Source organism: Fundulus heteroclitus, chromosome 5 (genome assembly GCF_011125445.2).
Source record: "Fundulus heteroclitus isolate FHET01 chromosome 5, MU-UCD_Fhet_4.1, whole genome shotgun sequence".
NCBI lineage: Eukaryota > Metazoa > Chordata > Actinopteri > Cyprinodontiformes > Fundulidae > Fundulus > Fundulus heteroclitus.
In genome coordinates this window covers 14,358,352-14,376,749 of record NC_046365.1, presented here as the reverse complement: position 1 = coordinate 14,376,749, position 18,398 = coordinate 14,358,352, and the positions used below count along the sequence as shown (strand labels likewise).

Sequence of the window (18,398 nt, the reverse complement as noted above, 5' to 3'; positions counted from 1 at the left end):
TGTTCAGCTCACGTCATGAGAGTCAGCCGGTGGGCCAATGCAGTGGTAGTAAACGGCTTTCTTCAATTTGCAATTTTTTTACATTAACAAACATACACTAGCAATAACAAACCCAGCTAGGTCATTGAGTATGGTTTTTCATAAAAAAAAAAACAAGTATTTAAACTAGAAAAATTACCAGAAAATTGAAAAAATAATTACTTAGAGAAAGAAATAGAAGCTCTGTGTGGCATATTGTCAAACTGCTTCTAAAATGCGTTATAGATTTAACAGAAGGATCTGTCTAAACTAAAACAAAATGTTCGGTGTATATGTGTGGTACCTTTCCCAAGAAGAGGACAAAGTCGCCCACTGTGTTAATGGCTGCCACTCGGAGCGCGTTCTCCACCATGATGACCAGAGCCTCGCGAGCCGACGTGCAGAAGTTGGTGCTGTTGATGGCCGTGGCAGTGTAGGCGTTCTGAAACGATTGGAAACGTGTTTTGTACGAAAGCAAAAAAAACGGCTCGTCCTCCTTCTGTCCTCATCTACGTTGCCACTTACTTGGTTTAGGAATGCTAAACACTTTTCAAGACACCACAGACAGCAGATGCAGGCTTTCAGCATGCAACGAGCGCAAGCATTTTCCTGCAAAAAAAACAACAAAACATTTACCTTCCCTAAAGATATGACAAAGGCCAATAATGGCAGGTTGCATCATCTGGATTCACATGTTCTCAAGCTAAGTTTACGGCTCACTTTTCCTTTGAGCTGGGTGTGGATGTATGTCAGGATGAGACGAGGGATCTTAACAAGCGTGATGATGAAGGATCCCTTTGCCAGAGTGCCCAGGTGGTAGCGGATGGTACGAATCGCAGACCAAACCACTGGAGCTGCTGGCATCTGGGACTTGTTCCTGAATTCAGTTGAACAAGGGACGTTAATTAAATCAGGTGGCATGCAGATGCTCCAAAAATATAATTCCACCTGCACTGCAAAGGAAGTTCACTGGCAAAATCTAAAGTCATTTTGCTGTTCACGACAAGCAGTTTGATAAACAATGGTTAAAAAAACAAAAAACAAAAATAAAATTACAAGTACTCTATCCAAATTCATATTAACCCTATTTCGATGACTGCAGTCTCGATATTATTCAATCCTGATTATAGCACAATTTGCAAATCAGGTTTGGTCTCAGGCAGACCGGATGTAACCAATCATGGTGTTCATTGTTGCATCAAGTTTCCTTGAGACAGGACACCTCAAAAACATGAACATTTCACTAGAAAGTCTAGAAAGTTCAGAAAAGACATCACTGCCTTGCAAAAACAAGAAAAGGGTCACAAAAATAAATCTTCCTGGACATACGGTTGGAAACATAGGTTGAAGAATAGTAGCTGGAGGTGGCAGAAAGCTGAAGCTATCAAACTGACTCCTGAGAAAGCAGGTGGTCACAATCCCCCAAACGAAAAGGCTTGATGGCAGCAGTCACTGAAGGTTTTTTTTTTTTCTTTTCTACTGTAAAGCGAATACTAAACGCTAAAGGCCTCCCTGCCTGAGCTTCAAGACATACATCACTACTGAAAAGCACAAGAATAAATCAGCTCCAATCTGTCTACAATTATACAAATAAGCCAAGAAAGTTTTGGGATTCCATTCTGTAGGGAAACAAATAAGTTTAACTAGGAAAATTAGTGAAATTGCAGTGGGAATGCTGTAAGCTGAATGAGAGCAATGAGAGAAAAACGCTGAGGTTAGCAGCAGAAAGAATTTGGTGAAATATGAAAATATGTACCACGCCTCTTCCCTACTAAACCCACCCAAATAAGCTGAAATAGAAAACCGATGGATAGATAAAAAATGAGCATAAATATTAACAACAGCTGTTCTGTCAGCTGATCAACAGAAAACAGCTACACTGGCATAACAACCTGAAGTCATTGAAAAAGCTGTTTCACATTTTTCAAAAAGGAAGTAATTACAGAAAATGAAGGCAGAAGTTGAAGCTGACATACTGTGGTAGCACAAATGTTTGCTAAAAAAAAAAAAGGCTGAAGAAGGGGAAAAAACAGATGTTGGCTTGATAAAAGGAACGCCATCTTGTCATCTGATCTGCTGAAGTGACATTAGTATAAGCTAAAAAAAAAATGAATATGTCAGCAAACATGGAAAAGTAGCGGTTTTTGTTGCAGAACACTTCTTACACAATTAAACTTTTAGCTAATCTTTTGAAGCATCTGCTACACTGAAGCATGGTGGTGGCTCTGTGATGCTCTGCGGCTATGACATTGCTAAGATCCTTTTCATGAATGGGTTGACTAACTATTGAGACTGCAATATCGATTAAAATGTTCCTTTTGTGTTTATTTTGGGGGGTGGGGGGGGGGCATAATTGTACTTTGAGTAGTTCAGAGCTGTTTAAGTTGTACTTGTTGGTTGCGTTTATGGCAAACAGCTTGTAGTTTGTATCTTTTACCGACAAACCCAATTAGTGGAGGTTGACTAATTTTAGGTGCAATATGAAAAATAAAGAGGAAAAACAAACATTAGATGGAAAACATAGACGTTGTGCTATTAATCCGAGTACCTTGTGAAATAATAGGTGACCACAGCTCCAGCGATGGTCATCTGCTGGAAAGCAAGGATGAACTCGCTGATCCAGATGAGACCGACAAGATGATACCACACCATGTACTGAAGGGGCCCCTGCATTTTGTATTCCACCACGCCCGTCACGTTGTTCTTCACGGCAGATCCTGCAGGGCAACACAGGCATTACTTTGGGTTACACGTCTAAGTCTGACAGTTAACGAAAACCAAACACTTCTTGCATCTATAGGCAGATGATTTTTTTTCTCCCCTCAAGCTAGAAACGGTGCTAATAAGTCTTCATAAATGTATTTCTTATTAGCTGGTGTTTGATTGCTTCTTTGTTAGTCTTTTTTTTTTCCAATGGATTTTTCTGCTCAGTCACGCCCCGATAAAGATGTCCGGAAATCTATTTAAAAATATTTTCTTCTTCCTTCTACAGCAACATAACCTCACAGTGACATTTTTTTGTTTCATTCTAACCTTTAGCTGTAGTATATTTTTTCATTGGCAATACAAATTCCCATATTAGGAAATAATAGTTTTAAACAAAGACAGCACATTCATTAATTTTTTTTTTTATGATTCAAGCACTGTTATGATGAAGACTACGCAGTCAAGTTTATTAATTAAGCTTGCAAGATAAAAGCAATGTTTCCACGATCGACCGAGTGTTTGCCATTTTAGAGAATTACTGTAAAATACATGCAGATACAGCTCAATAATTGGAATATTGTGTAAAAGTGCAATATATTTGCCAGTCATCTCAGAAAGAGCTTCTCATATTGTATAGAATCATTCACACATAGAGTGATGTAGGTCTTTGTTTCTTTGTAATTTGGTAATTATGGCTTGCAGATCACAAAAAACCCAAAACTACCAGTGTCACAGGAAAATTAGAATACTGTGAATAATACTTTTATTGGAAACTCGTGGTTGTCAAAACCACCATTATCAACGTAATACAACACCCCTGCCAATAGGTTCCTGCGGCCTTTTAAATCGTCTCACACTCACTCTACTGAGTAGGCGACACAATTATGGGGAAGACTTACTGACTTGACAGACGTCCAGAAACAGTCACCGGACACCTTCACAAGGAGGGAGAGGGAAGCCACACACCGGTCATTCTGAAGCAGCTGGATTGTTCACAAAGTTTCTGTATCCAAGTCATATTAAGCAAGAAAATTGAGTGGAAGAAGAAGTATGGCCAGGAACTGGTGCGGCCACCAGAGCAGGCAACAGGGAGGCCAGCAGCCTTGACAGGCATTGTCAAGGCAAAATCCATTCAAGAATTTTGGGGGGAGGGAGCTTCAAGGAAAATCTCTGGATCCATTACACCTATGCAGCGGTCGGAGTCTTATCTCCTCTATGCCACGGCGCACTGATATCTGCATGCTAGTTAATTCATGCAAGAGGAGGAGGCCCAACCAATTATTGAGTGCATAGAAATGGACATACTTCCCAGAAGTCTGACGTTTGTGCTTAAAACATCTTTTTTTGGTTGGTCTAATGTGACGTTCTAATTTTCTGAGATACTGAATTTAGGCTTTTCTTTACCTATAAGCCATAATTAACACTATCACAAGTAGAGGCCTTGTACCCTTGAAGTTGGGCCTTTATAATAAACAAAAAATAATATCAACCCCCCATTTCATTTTTAAAAATAGCATTGTACACAGGATCGTCTTATAAAGTGGTCATCCACACAAACCCATATAAATTCACTGTCTATAACAATGGCCGCACATCTGCCACGTCTGCGCAGAGTGATATAAATATAAATGCCGCTGGCTGGACCCTAAAACTCCATCTTGTCATGTACATATGCAGGCTCAAAGATCGGATGGAAATCTCCACTTTGGCCAGAGTTTTCAGAATCATTCGCTTTTAGAGATGTAAAGCGGAGTTTACGTGAAATGAATAAATATAAAATAAATGTTTAACTTTCCTAAACGCCTGGCAAAAGTATTTCACTTTTACACAATATTAAAAAAATGTGTGCCTATAATTGTACCTATAATTAGTATAATGCTTTTATACCAAGGAAGGGACAAAAATATTTGTGAAACCCAAAAGAGAGAACTTGCTTCTGGAGAAATTATAACTGGGTTGTGTTTAACTTTTCCGCTACAGGTGTAGTCTAGCCAACGACCTTCAGAGCGGGAGCAGAGAAACCTCTTTTACACAAACGCATGACCACAAACCACGAGTTCAAGACCGTCGCAGAACTTAATAGAAGCAAAGTTCAGTCATTTTCACAGATTAACTTTCTAGCATGCACATCTTCAGAAGAATGTCAGGGTGCTTAATTCACAGGCATTGAAAAATAACCACCATACACAGACAAGCGGGAAAACCCCCCAAAAGGTATTTAGTTTTGGTAAACATAGGCGTTACAGGAGGGAAATATTTCTGATACGGGCTTCTCTAGCATCACATCATCACAAACAGAAATGTGGAGTTAGCTAAACTCAACTGTGATCATAGTTGAAACAATGTGCTTTGGTTAGATAACAATAAGGGCAACCAACAGCAGTAGTTCTTTTTTTTGTTTTTTTTTTAACTTTTATTCAAATCACGTTTTATTCAAACTAGTCAAAAACATGGAGAATCTAATCCTATCAGTGTTTTACGAGTACTATTTCAGATAAAACTGAAATAATGAATGGATATTGAGACGCTGTCTTGAAAGCTGCATACCGCTATACGCTGCACAAAAAAACATGAGTTTCTTTAGACTAATCAGGAAAAAAGAACAACTAACGTTCACCAGCTTAAACCAAATATTGCTTCTGTACGTTTCATGTGTTAACTCTCTTTGAATAAGCGATACACTGCAAAAACAGAACTAAAAATAAGTAAAATGTTCTTAAAATTTGTGTATTTGTCCCTGATATGAGCAGGTAAATAGGATCATTTGCCAATGGAATAAGATTTTTGCACTTAAAATAGGAACAATTCATCTCCATCATCTTATTTCAAGTGCAGGATGTCTAATTATCTTATTTTAGGGGTTGAAATACTCTTTCCATTGGAGGATAATCTTATTTACCTGCTCAAATCAAGGACAAATACACTAACTTTAAGAATATTTTACTTATTCTTAGATCCATTTTTGCAGTGTACTTTGTTACCATTTGGTATTTTTGCATTGAGTGACGACCCCCGTGAGCCCATGGGACTTTTTTGACTACCTACTCAAGTTTCTTTACCGCATCCCACAATGCAATGTGTTCGTGGCTGTGGGACCACATTTAGCCCTAGCATGCAGAGTAAACCTGGCGGTGGTCTTGGACGGAGGTGAGATCACACTCACAACCTCAACAATTGCTTCAGAATTTGTTTTGAACCGCATTGAGACGAGCTCGTGCGAAGCGCAGCTGTTTTGGTCTGTGCCCTGGAGTGACTGCTGCGTTCACATCAACATAATCGAACTGCACCGAGGAGGAAAACGATCATTTTAAATGGACTAAACACCTCAGGGGCGGAAAACACCCCCAAGACTGAGGTTTTTAGTGGCAAACGCATCTGGTGGGTTTGGCATAAAACAAAAAAATGAAAATGTGGAAACACGCAGCATAACTAATGCTAAGTTGATTTTAGGATCTGTAGTGCTGTGTGCCCGTTTTTTGTTCCACAGGTCCTGGGAACCTTGTTAGAGTGCATGATATCGCAAAGTCTTTGAAACACCAGGAGAATATAACTCTGGCAGACATGGCAAGAAAATGAATAATAGCTCTTCTGGTTTCTCAAAAGGATACTAAACCCCTATATGTGACCGAATCAGAGAGGAAATGGTTCATTAGGTAGAAAACTAACCTTTTTCCATGGTTCTCTCAGTCCCCATAACTAAATCCTATGGAAAACCTTGTAGCGTGATGTGAAAAAAAAGAGTGCAAAACTCTGGAAGATCTAGTGATAGTTCAAAGATAAAGGGTCAAAGGTCCTTGTCTCTGATTGCTCCAACCACATGAAATGCTATTGGATAAGCTTAAGTTGAGGATGATGATAACAACGAAAATTCTTAATTTAGTGGCAAAGAAATGAACATGAGATTCATTATACAGTTGCAGATTTTCTAAAAGGGTGAGTTGCTGCAGGAAAGTGTGTTTTCTGCTGTAATAAAAGATTAATTCATTTCAAAGCTTTTATTAGGAGCACCTATCAGAATAGAAGGCATTGTAAAAAATATGCCAATACGAATGTTAAGTTAATTATGCCTTAGAAGTTTTTTTTTGCTTTCTGATAATTTTACTTTTTCCACCCCGGCAATGCGACACAAACGTTTTTCCGCTCAAAGTAGAAATACATTTGCGACAAATAAAATCAATCCTTTGAGATATTGATATAAAGTCCAGTAGTAGCCAATGCTGATTACTGTGAGGCCTCTTCCGTTAAACACAAAAAGGACCAAAGACAACACAAGTGAAGAACAAATTCTATGCAATGGCTTGTCTGTGTTTGCCCTTTGTTTTTCATTTCCACTTTAAAACTCCCAGCAGAACGGAGCGGTGGGAGATGAATGGAGAAACGGCCTCTTTGACCGTGTTCTCCGCATCACGAGACACGGGATTCCAGATGTGGGAGTTTAGCCATGTCGCAAAAGCCAGACTAAATGCCACCCACTTAACAGTCTACTTGTTTGGCAATGGCACCGAAAGCCATGAGAATCTTTGAAGAACAGACCTACTGGGAGACATTTAAAGTAGTAAGCACAGAGAAGCAGAAGCAGGGTTGTACGCAGTCATTTCTGCTGACCTGTTGTCCCGAGGAAGAGAAGCACGGCTATCCAGTAAACCCAGAAGAACATGAGACTGAGGAAGGTCCAGAAGGGCTGCAGGACCAGCAGGGGCAGGTGAATGAACACTTTACCCGCCACATGGAACAGGGAGATGGTGAGGGCCACACGCTTCCTCATGAAAAACATCACCAGCAGAAGCACTACCTGCAAGGAACAACGCGTGTCCTTATACTCGCCTAGAGCTCGTCACATAGTTAATCACATCATGCACATTGGGAAAGCTTTCCACTGATTTTTATTAAAAACATAAATAAATCACAGCATTTTTGTACGTTTGACCCCATTTATAGGTGAGGATTTTTTTTCCCCCAAACAGTAAAGCCACCTCATTGTGGAAATACTTACTGTGAAAATAGTAGCACCGATCGCATAGACAAGCAAGGCCTTGCCGTTGTCTGCCATCACTTCTCTCCCAAATACAGATGTGGAGTTACTAGTGAGATCAAGCTTGTAGTCGGCGTACAGCCACCAGAGGACACCTGTCCCACCTGGAAAAGATCAGATTTATAAAAACTGCAGAAGCTAAGGGGGGACGGGGTGGGGGGGTTAACACCATAAAGTGAAGGAAAAAGACAATGTTTGTGAGCAATCATCAGGAGTGAGAGAATAAAGCGAGTTACCTACGGAGCCGATGATTACCAGAACTGTGAGGATCCAAACCAGCAGTTTGGAGATGTAACGAATTACCACCATCATGATCAGGGACAGAACTGGGTCAGGGAGAGAAAAACATAATAAACACAATTAACCAGAAGAAAAAAAAATAATTATGGTCAATAGGGCGCTTTGGTGGCACAGAGGTAGAGCATGCCACCCATGTTTGGACGCCTCAGTCCGTCCCGGGTTGGAGTTCCGGCCCGTGGTCCTTCCTCCTTTCTTTTAAACCCCATTTCCTGTCAGCTCACTGTCAAATAGAGCCTACTAGTACCAAAGAAATAAAACATGGCTGCAGTGTTCCAGTCCTAGTCCAAAGCTAATATTATGGTTTGGTGCTTTTAATAGGGCATTCTTTTTTTTTTTAGAGCAAAATAATGAGGCTAAAAAAAAAAGCAAAAATAAAAACTGCAGCTGCCCACATGGACAAGCTCAATGCCTTATGGAGAAAAGCTTTAATGTCTGAAAAGGCCGAGACTGAGCCATCTGAATACAATGAAAAGAATTTAGTTAGACAGAATCAAGGTGAGGCTTTAATCTAAGATGAAAATACCAGATGTAAGGCATGGCGGGGATATCATCATGCAGACGTTTTGGTTAGCGCCAAAAAAATGTGATTTGTAAAAAAAAAAAAAAAAAAAAAAAAAAAATCACAGCTCCAAAAAGTGGACATCTCAGACACATTTAACCTAATATTAGGGCATATATTTGGGTCGTTATTTATCTTGTTGAGTAGACGAGAAAATCTGTAATACTTATAAACTTGTGCGCAGTAAATTTTGTTAAATTAAAGAAAATGTACTCAGAAACTGATAACATTTGGTCCCTCTAAGAAAATTTTTTAAATTCTTCCATTTGAGAAAATTTTACTCAGACAAGTTTCCTGTATACACACAAAATAAGCTTTTTAAAATCTATTGGTTTGTTGTGTAATAACTCCACCTTAAAAAAAAAAAAAAAACAATAGTTCAGACACCTTATTAAATGCCTAAGATGTCTCTATTTAACGTCGTGCTAATGCATGAATTTGCCGCTATGATTCGCCTCTTGATTCCTCGCAGACAAACCAGACAAATCAAACAGTTCGGATCAAATCCGACGCAGGATTAGCCCAGGCCCCTCTGCTGCACCGAGAAGAGAACTCAAAGCAGATATTAAATCATGGCCCGCGGGCCCAACTTTTAGAGGGTCCCATGTCGGCAAACACTCAAGACGCTTTCCTGTTTTTCTTTTTCTGCTTGCAACTAAAAATAGTTTCCCTTCCAACTATTTCCTTCCTGCTGAATCCTCACGAGCAATGACAGCTGAGCAGTGGGAACGCAGCAAAGCCTCTTTTGAAAATATTAAAAATCAATCCTTTGAGATACTGATATAAAGTCCAATAGTAGCCAATACTAATTACTGTGAGGCCTCTGTTAAAACACAAAAGGACCAAAGACAACACAAATGAAGCATGAATTCTATACAATGGCTTCTCTGTGTTTGCCCTTTTGCTTTCATTTCCACTTTAAAATTCCCAGCAGGATGGAGAGGCGGGAGATGAACGGAGAAACGGCCTCTTTGACCGTGTTCCTTTTGAGAACGCTTCAATGGCTAGCGCAAAGACCCGCTGCACGCGCCGTGTGTCCCACCTAAGCAGGTTCCGTACCTAAAGCCAGAACACAAAGACCCATGATGATTTCCTTGCTGGTCATCACCCCGGAAATGACGCGGCGCAGCACGGTGTTGTCACTGACGAATGTGAAGAAAGCCTGGGCAAACTCAGCGTAGCAGCCAATGTCCGCAGGGATGCAGCGATGGAAGATGGGGACAGGTTTACTGAAAACATGAGGGAGAAAAGACAGCGTTTTTGAAAACCAAAGCACTGTAAGCAATACTTTGTTTTAACAGAATTTTCACCTTTAAGATTGAGCTTTGGATATTTTGTAAAGGAGAAGGATATTCTGTCACGATACTGTAGAGATGGGGAAAAAAGTGTCTAAAGACTTGCAGCTGTAATTGCAGTGAAAGGTGCTTTTGCAAAAGAGACTCATGCATGACACTTTTTACAGGTTTTTATATGTAAAAAAAAACAATTTGTTTAAACACAATGCATTGTTTTCGTTCCATTTTATGACAAAGCACCGATTGGGGAGTGTCTACCACTATGATCCCCAAAACAAAATGATCTCAAATTTGTGGTTGTGTCAAGACAAAAAGTGGCCTAAGTTCAATGGGTACGAATACTTTTGAAATCCACTGCATCTAGTCAACAAAAGAAAAACAGACAAACTTTTTAAAACCATAACTCACCTTGCTGGCACAGGAAGTTTGGGACACTTGTCTTTGTTTCTTTCGTATCTTGCTGGAGTAATTTCATAGGAGCAGAGATAAGACCCTAACCACCGAAAAACAAAGCAAAAAGAAAAAAAAAAACAGTAAATCTCTCAGAAACAAGACAATGATTAGAACAAGTGTCTGAAAGGTTTCCAGATTCTTTGGTGGAAACGTCTGGGGATGTCCAAACAACTTATTCAGCAATTTCTAGGACCTAAATAATAAGTAGCCAATGTTCCCAAAAACAAAAAAAACAAAGACTAACGCTAACGACCTGCCTTTATTAGTGACGCTGGGGCTGAATACGGCAACACATACAATTCCAACACTCTTGACTGTTTACTCACCATTACTGAGCGCAAAATCTTTCACCTCTTTGTACGACTTCAGTTCTGTGGCTGGACATTCAGAGACACACAAGGCGATGGATTTTATTTTCCTGTTGATCAGGTCAAGGTTGCAAGGTTCTAGAAAGAAAACATACCTAACCAAAACAAAAAAACAAAAAAAACACAGAAAAGGGTATTTTAGATCTTAAAACTGCTCACTGTGGCAACATCATACAACGCAAAGCGACAAGGGCCATCTCCTCTGATGAAAATTCGGTTTGTGGCTGCAACGCCAGAGATTGCAAAAAACCTAAAGATGTTGACATTTGCTATCCCGTCAGACAGACCCTGCTTTGTTGCTGAACCCCCCCCCCCCCCATCCCCCCACCCCCAAAGCCTCCATTGGCAATCAGCCCATCAATAAAGCATTCCCCTTTGTTTCAGAGAAGCTGTGGGCTGCCTGGTGGTAAAGCCTGATCTAAAATGCAGATGCACAAACTTTTTTGCCGTCATGTCAGCGCCACTGAGCGGTACGCCATCAATCTTCTTGTTGGTGTTGTTCCGGCCACAGGTGTTGCCGTAGCTGTCGTACCCAGAGACGAGGCGGAAGGCGCCTCCCGTAGCGATGGCGAAGCCGAAGATAAAGGCCTGCAGATGAAAAAACACAGACAAAAGGAAGGAGGGCGTGAACAGCATCCAGGAACTCACCGATATCTAACGCACACGGTTCTGGGTGCGTTTCGAACAGAAGGATCCTCTCTTCAGCAAAACGGCCATGCTCACAGGCGTTATTATACGCAGCCCCATACTCCCCGCCCTGACCCGTGCGAGTTTAAAAGCCTGGATACAGTGCGTCGCCGCTGTATTGACACCCCTTTCATCCTTTCTCAGGTTACAACCACCAACCTCAGTGCACCTGATGGAGGTTTTGCGTGACAGACCAGCACACAGCAGCGCTGGATTGCAAAGCTGGAAAGGAATATTGACGTGCTCTGCGTGATCTTATGAGAAAACTTGAATCGGATGTTATGCTGGTTCACTTCTCCGTGTACTTCTGAGCACATCCACATCAGCAGCCACGCCGTCCTGTACAGCCAACACCATTCTGTTCTTCACTAGACTGTCAGATCTAAAGTGTGTTTAGTGATAGGATATTTATACTACCATGTGTGGTATAGCCAGTGTGCTTGTGGCTAAGCCCGTCCAGCACCGCTTGTGTAGATTTGTATTTGTTGAAAGCCTTTAGCTTGCAAAATGAAGTCACATGACTGTTACACATGATTTGAGATGGCACTGTATGTAGTTTCTTTATGTGAAGAAGAGCCAACAGCATTAAACATCATGTTGGACCTTTGCGATCAGGAATGGAGTCCTGCATTCAGCTGGTCCTTTTCTTCATTCACAATAAACATTTTCAAGAAATTTAAAAGGTGTGTATGCATTTACCCTCCTTCACCTTGACACCCCCTAAATAAAATGTGCAAACACTGCGTTACAAATAGAGCTGATGTGGGAACACACCTGACAGGTGAGGGGTTAAGGTTTAAACGAAAGCAAGGCTGGGCTGTAAAACAATATCCCAGTCTACAACTCAAAGAGCTCAATACATCACCAGACAAGGAAAAGAAAATGGCTCAACTGCAAACCTACGGTCGCCCCATGTAAAGTCAGACAGGGCGAGGAGACGAGCCAAGGGACCCCTGGTAACTCTGGAGGAGCTGCAGAGATCCACGGCTAAGATCAGGGCTCCCGGCGACTTCACTGATCTGACGTATTTTACTTTTTATTTGTTTTTTTCTATTCTAAACAAATATTCCTTTTGGAAAAAAAGAATGACTTCCGCCTGCATTCAACCTGTTATCCAGCAAGAACGCTTCACAACACCTCTGCTGTTCGCCCATCTTCTTGACAGTGACTTCAACAGGTGGACCACAGTGAAACTAGAAAGGTCTATTAGATTTTTTTTTTACCTGAACCTTCAAGGTGATTCCCAAAAGGACGGTTTCTGAAAGAAACTAACTAGCTGACAGCAAATGTGTTTTTAACAACTCCCGGATAACTTCTAAACCGACAAGAACTGCAAAGCTGTGGCAAAGAGACTCTCACAGTTTAGGTTGTTGTTGTTGTTTTTTTTGCTAATCGTCTCCTGACACAATGGGATGTTGTCGCAGCGCAATTGTTTGAACCTTTTGAATGGCGGAGTAAGAAATAATATGCTTAAATCTGCCTGAATATGGGTCTTATTATCTGTAGGTGTCACAAATTATAACGCCACACATTAGAAAATGATCTTGTGAATCTTCAGAGTGTAGCACGGGGTCATTTTAATTCTTTTATGGGATCTGGATCAAGTTAGACCAGCTCTATTTAAGAAAATCGTAAAGTCAAATAAGAATTGGGATATCCTAGACAAATGCAGATCATTTAAAGCTCTGTATGTAAACTTTGGCATGTTTACGTTTTGATGTTTTTTTATATATAGTTTTACCTTTTGTTTGCAAAAATCCCTCCTAATCGTTTAAGAACCACAGGTCCATTAAAGCTGAATTTAAAGTTGGTTAGAGACCATGTTTTCTATTGTTTTTATGCAGGTGCAGTCAATACCTATACTTACATGGACGCAAGTAATCGGAAGGAAGGCCCGATGGGGATAAAAATGCACAATGTAAACACAGCAATAGGAATATTGCGATCGGATTAAGATTGATGGAAAGGAAACTGTGTCCCGAATGAGACGGGTGGTTTATGTGTCCCGTGTTATTTGTGCTTCTCGTGCAATGAGGTTTTTTTGTCGGATGCTTCACTCTTTATTCGTGAGAGCATAAATTGTCAAGCATCTGTCTTTTCTCCCTCCACTTCCCCATGTTGTTGTAATCTTCCTTCAACAGATCCAAGGGCAGCGCCTTGTGGACACAGTAGTGTCTTTGGCAGCATGGCCTCAGTCAACCGTCTCCCCCCTGAAATGTTTGTGATGTTTATGTTATGGTGATGGTACTGAAACAGCAATTTCCCTCTGGGATTATTAGAGTATATCTGATTCTGCCGATTGTTCATCCACACTTATTCGGATCAATCAGGGCAAACTGCCGTGACTGTGGATGTCTCTCACCCTGTAACGCAGGAAGACCAGTAGCATGTGTTGCTAAAGCCCTTAGCTTTTCCAGAGAGCACAGCAAAGGCTTTACTAGAGAGTGTTTTCCTGAGTTTGTTTGTATATAATAATTCAATAAAGCTTGAATAAACAAAAACAATCAACTTTTGCACTTTCTTCTGCACTTATGGAAATACAACTTCTCCTGCGGTTTTCAGGGACATTTGAAGACTTTGTGCATGTCAGAGCGGCTGCATTGCGAATAAAGCCTGGTGCATGTAAACATATGTCATGATCAGATTAAATAACTTTTTCCCCCCATATAAACGATGCATTCGGATCGTCACGTTTGAATATGATCAGGGAACTTCTGCGCAAGTAAACATGGCTAAGGGGGAGCTGGCAAGCCCTGCTTGCTGCTGAGAACAGGGAGTCAAGTTTAAGTCATTGGCTACACTTTATGCTGTCCCAGAAATTAGACAACTACATGCAATCTGCCAGATTATGGATCAGCAGGAGTGACTCGCCCAGGGCACCTTCCACGCAAGAACCGCCACTGGGTAGGATCCTAAAGTATAACTGGGAACATCACAAATGTGCCGTAAAAAACATTTGAGGGATGAAAAGTGTGAGTAATAACCATATATTTCTTCCAAACTGGAAACGTATTTTTTTTTTAAATAAAATTCCACACTATTATACCTCATAACCGTCTTGACATCTTATGTTCAGTTTAGTTTTAAAGGCGTGCGCGGAGGCCAATGCTTTTAGAGAAACGCGTTAACGCACTGAGAGCTAAAGTTTAACAAGCTGACCAACCGGTCCTAAAACGCAGCGCAGGGAACCGGCATCACCCCGTAGACTCACCATGCCGACACAAAACAGCGTGAAGACGATGAGCCATGGCACGTCCGTGCAGCTGTGCTCCTCCAGCGGTTTCCATTCCCGTTTACCCTGCCGAGGCATGAGAAAACAGACAGGAGCGCTTATTCTTCTGGAGCCTGGCCGCCGCTGCTGCTGCTGCTGCTGGTTGTGAGCGCCTCTCTGTGCGCAGCTGCCTTCAGCTGCGAATCCAGCGGACAAACAACCAACTACTGGAGAGTTTAAAACAAAGAGCGTCCCCAGCTGCTGCTGCTGCTGCAGCTGCAGGAGAACGCGTCACGTCTACGCGTTGCCGTCAAGAAACCGGCCATGATTACCTTACCGTCGGATGAACGCCAACTCACCTCTGAGCTGCTGCAACAGCCCATTGTGTCAGGAGAGAAGAGGGGGAAATAAAGTTTAAGAGTGTCTCCGCCACAACTTTTTGCCTCTTGTTTTTCTTGTCTGTTTAGAGGCTATCCGGGAGTTGGTTCCAACGCGTTCGCTGTTAGCTGGTTTGGTCATTCAGAAAACGTCAGAAACACCTTAGAGCTTCAGGTAAACGCGGAAGAAGACGCATATCTATCTTCCCCCCCACTGCTAGAACCGAAAACATGCATGCTCCCTTCAAGGACTGTAGGAAACAATGGTTCTCTCAATGGTAGCGTACAACTGTCGCTTCCAAAGAATTTCACACATGTTAATGTGTCATGTTTTTTAATAATATATGCTCTGGAGGTTGCCAGAGATATGTGAAAATATTCTCTTTTTTATTGATGTTATTCTGGTTTGACACTCTTTGTTTCAACTCCCTTTTTTGAAAAACGTATTTTACATTTCTTCCTATCTATCTATCTATCTATCTATCTATCTATCTATCTATCTATCTATCTATCTATCTATCTATCTATCTATCTATCTATCTATCTATCTATCTATCTATCTATCTATCTATCTATCTATCTATTTTACATTAGAATTGTATTATATATTGTTATATATTGTTCATTAAACAATAATATTCATATATTTTTGAATAATAACTTATTTGTTAATCATAAGAATTTATGTATGAATAAAAACATTTATGATTACATTTTACTAATCACAACACATGAGCGGTTCCAGACAGTTACCAAAGGGGGGCCCTGTAGGACTGGTCCTGGCCCCTGTTATGCTTCCTGCACTGAAAACATAACACTAAATCGATTTCACGTAACTGATTGGTTGCTTGGACCAATTTTTTTTTTCGTTTACTTTTACAGTTTTACTTTAACAATGATTTAAAACTGAAGTTGTTGCACCTTTAGTTTCAGACGTGTTGAGGTAGGATCAGTTTTCATCTGCCAGATCGGGGGTCTGCAGCCTGCAGTTCAAGAGCCGAAAGGGGCTCTGTGTCTCACTTCTTATATTGAACGATGAAATATCTCCCTGTTTTTTCTTCTTGTTGTTATTTTTTGTCTGTTTTGTGGTTGTTTTTTTTGTTTCATTCTTTTGTTCTGTGCCCCCATGAAAAAAAAATCACTGTCCCCACGCTGTCCCCCTGGTGAATTTGGTCTTGAACTGCTACTTTGCACAACACGAAACGCTTTTTGCTTGTTTATCTCCTTGGCCCACCCCTCTCCTTGCTGTAGACTGGGGTGCTCAAATGTAGCCACTTGAGCTGATTAGAGTTAGAGAAGTCACTTTATTTCCACCAATATAAGTGGATAATAAGCCAAAATAACGCAAAAGGGTTGCAGAGAGAAAAACATCTTAAAACCCTATAAGTAGCCAAATTTACCGAAATTCCGGGTTTGTTTAGCGACACAATGTGACGTTAGCAGCAGGAAGAGGGCTGTCAGATCCAGAAGCAGTCCTGTCAACTGCTCAGCAGTAACAGAGGAAGAAGTAGAATGTGACCCAGCAGGGTCAGACAGAGGAGGAGGTCAGAAGAGCTGTGAGTGTGTGCGTGCGTGCGCGTGGGTGTGTGCGTGCGTACGGCTTGAAGTATTTGGCAGTCCACTCTTGTAATTTACTGTCTCCGTCATAAGAGCAAAATTGTTTTTATAGGTATCAACTTGGTTTATTAGTAAATTGTGAAGTTTATATTTGCGAAGAATGCTTTTGCTCTTCGTTACTTTTAGGTGGGGCTCATAAAATTCCGTGCTTCTTTGAATGCAGCACAACGGCCGGAACGCTGGGTGTCTGTGAGGAGTTTGGCGCCGCTTGCTGGACAAAAGTAATCACTGCATGAACACGCAGCATGACGGGGGAGGGGTTGGACGGGGGGCTCGTCGGCTGGTGCCTGCGAGAGACAGGTTTCTTGTGCCAAAACGATCAGATTATACAATCACTGACAAAACGAATTGACTAAAACTAATGCAATGCTCATAAATAATTAGTTTGAGATGCTTCTAATTTTGAAACATTTTGATTTTGAAGAGCTTTGATTAGGACAAAACTAGATTAATTACACTTCCTGGTGAGTGTTGACCAGATACATGGTTTTGAAATAACACTTCTTTCCTCTCAATTAGATATAACGCAGGTCTCATAAAGTAGGCAATACAGGGGCCTTCTCCTTGAACTTTTCCACATTGTGTCAGGTGACAATCAAAAACTTCTGTTATTTTTTTTTTGTGGGGGTTTCATGCACAAGGCCAACACGATGCAGCGTCTAACTGCAAAATGGAAGGAAAAAATAATTTTTGTGCTTTCATGTAAACAACAAAGAAAAATTAGGTGTGCATCATCTGTATTCAACGCAAAACATTTTATCTATGGGTGAATCAGCATAAAGAAGGCAAAATGCTGTGACATACACATTTTTGTAAAAAAAACAAATAAATAAAAAAAAGAGAGAAAAAAAGTGGAAAAGTATCTCTTTCTTTCCTCTTTACCATTTGGCACTACTTAATCTTGCCCTAATCGCTGAAATCACAGTTAAATACATTGAAGTTTGTATGTTTAATATGACAAAATGCTAAAAAGTTAAACTAATACGACTTATTTTGCAACATACTGCAAATGCCTGACTTGCATTGTTTTTAATTCAATAAATGAAGACAAATTGCTAATGGATTAAATCCAACGCAGCGATTAATCTCTGACAGTACAGGTCCCGTGTCATTTCCCATGCTTATCAGCTTCAAATAAAACCTTATAGATAACGTATCTTTAAATCAGCTGTCATTCTGAAAGCACGACAAATCAATGCTGCAGATGCTTTCGGGTTCCGGTGTTACTGAAGTACAAGTGAACAAGTTCTGATATGACTGCCAAGGGATCTATCTCCCTCATCACATGATGAAGCAGCTCATTGCCTCTCATCTCCTGAATCTCGCCTGTAAGTACTTCCTGCCGGGTTCTGCTTTGGCAACCGTATCCAGAGACAACAGGCTATCCTGGATCCCTACTGGACGAACCGCTGCCAGGGCCGCATATGTTCAGCAGCATTCTTGGTGAAGAGGTGTAGTGCGTCACTGTCTTGGCCTGCTCAGGGTCTGTCCTCATAGGGAGCGCAACACAAGGATAAATATTATGTTTGCCTCTCCTCGGATACCTTCGCGAGTCATGCTGTAAGCGACGTGCAGCCCTGGAGGATTTGATGCGTTCAGTTCTGGCAGTATCGTACACCAAACAACTAAAACATCATAACCGCCACTGCTTGTTGTGGAATCTGTTCTGCAGTCAAGGCTGAAACGACACTATGCCACCTAATATTTCATAGAAAATTAATACTCTGTAATGCCAAAGGCAATATCTCATCAATTATAGTTGACTTTGGAAGGCT

General features: G+C 41.0%; 1 protein-coding gene across 1 annotated transcript; it reads right to left on the bottom strand.

Moving 5' to 3' along the window:
• Window positions 1–322: 322 nt before the first annotated feature.
• LOC118563129 (choline transporter-like protein 1) lies at window positions 323–15,243 on the bottom strand (the record flags this gene model as incomplete). The annotated part of the gene is given in 13 exon segments (XM_036136982.1): window positions 323–460; window positions 544–627; window positions 739–895; window positions 2,567–2,735; window positions 7,330–7,516; window positions 7,718–7,860; window positions 7,993–8,082; window positions 9,675–9,844; window positions 10,319–10,403; window positions 10,690–10,826; window positions 11,171–11,319; window positions 14,630–14,716; window positions 14,989–15,243. Coding segments are annotated over 13 exon segments (1,620 nt in total), but the record flags the coding sequence as incomplete, so codon positions are not given.
• Between the last annotated feature and the right edge of the window lie 3,155 nt (window positions 15,244–18,398).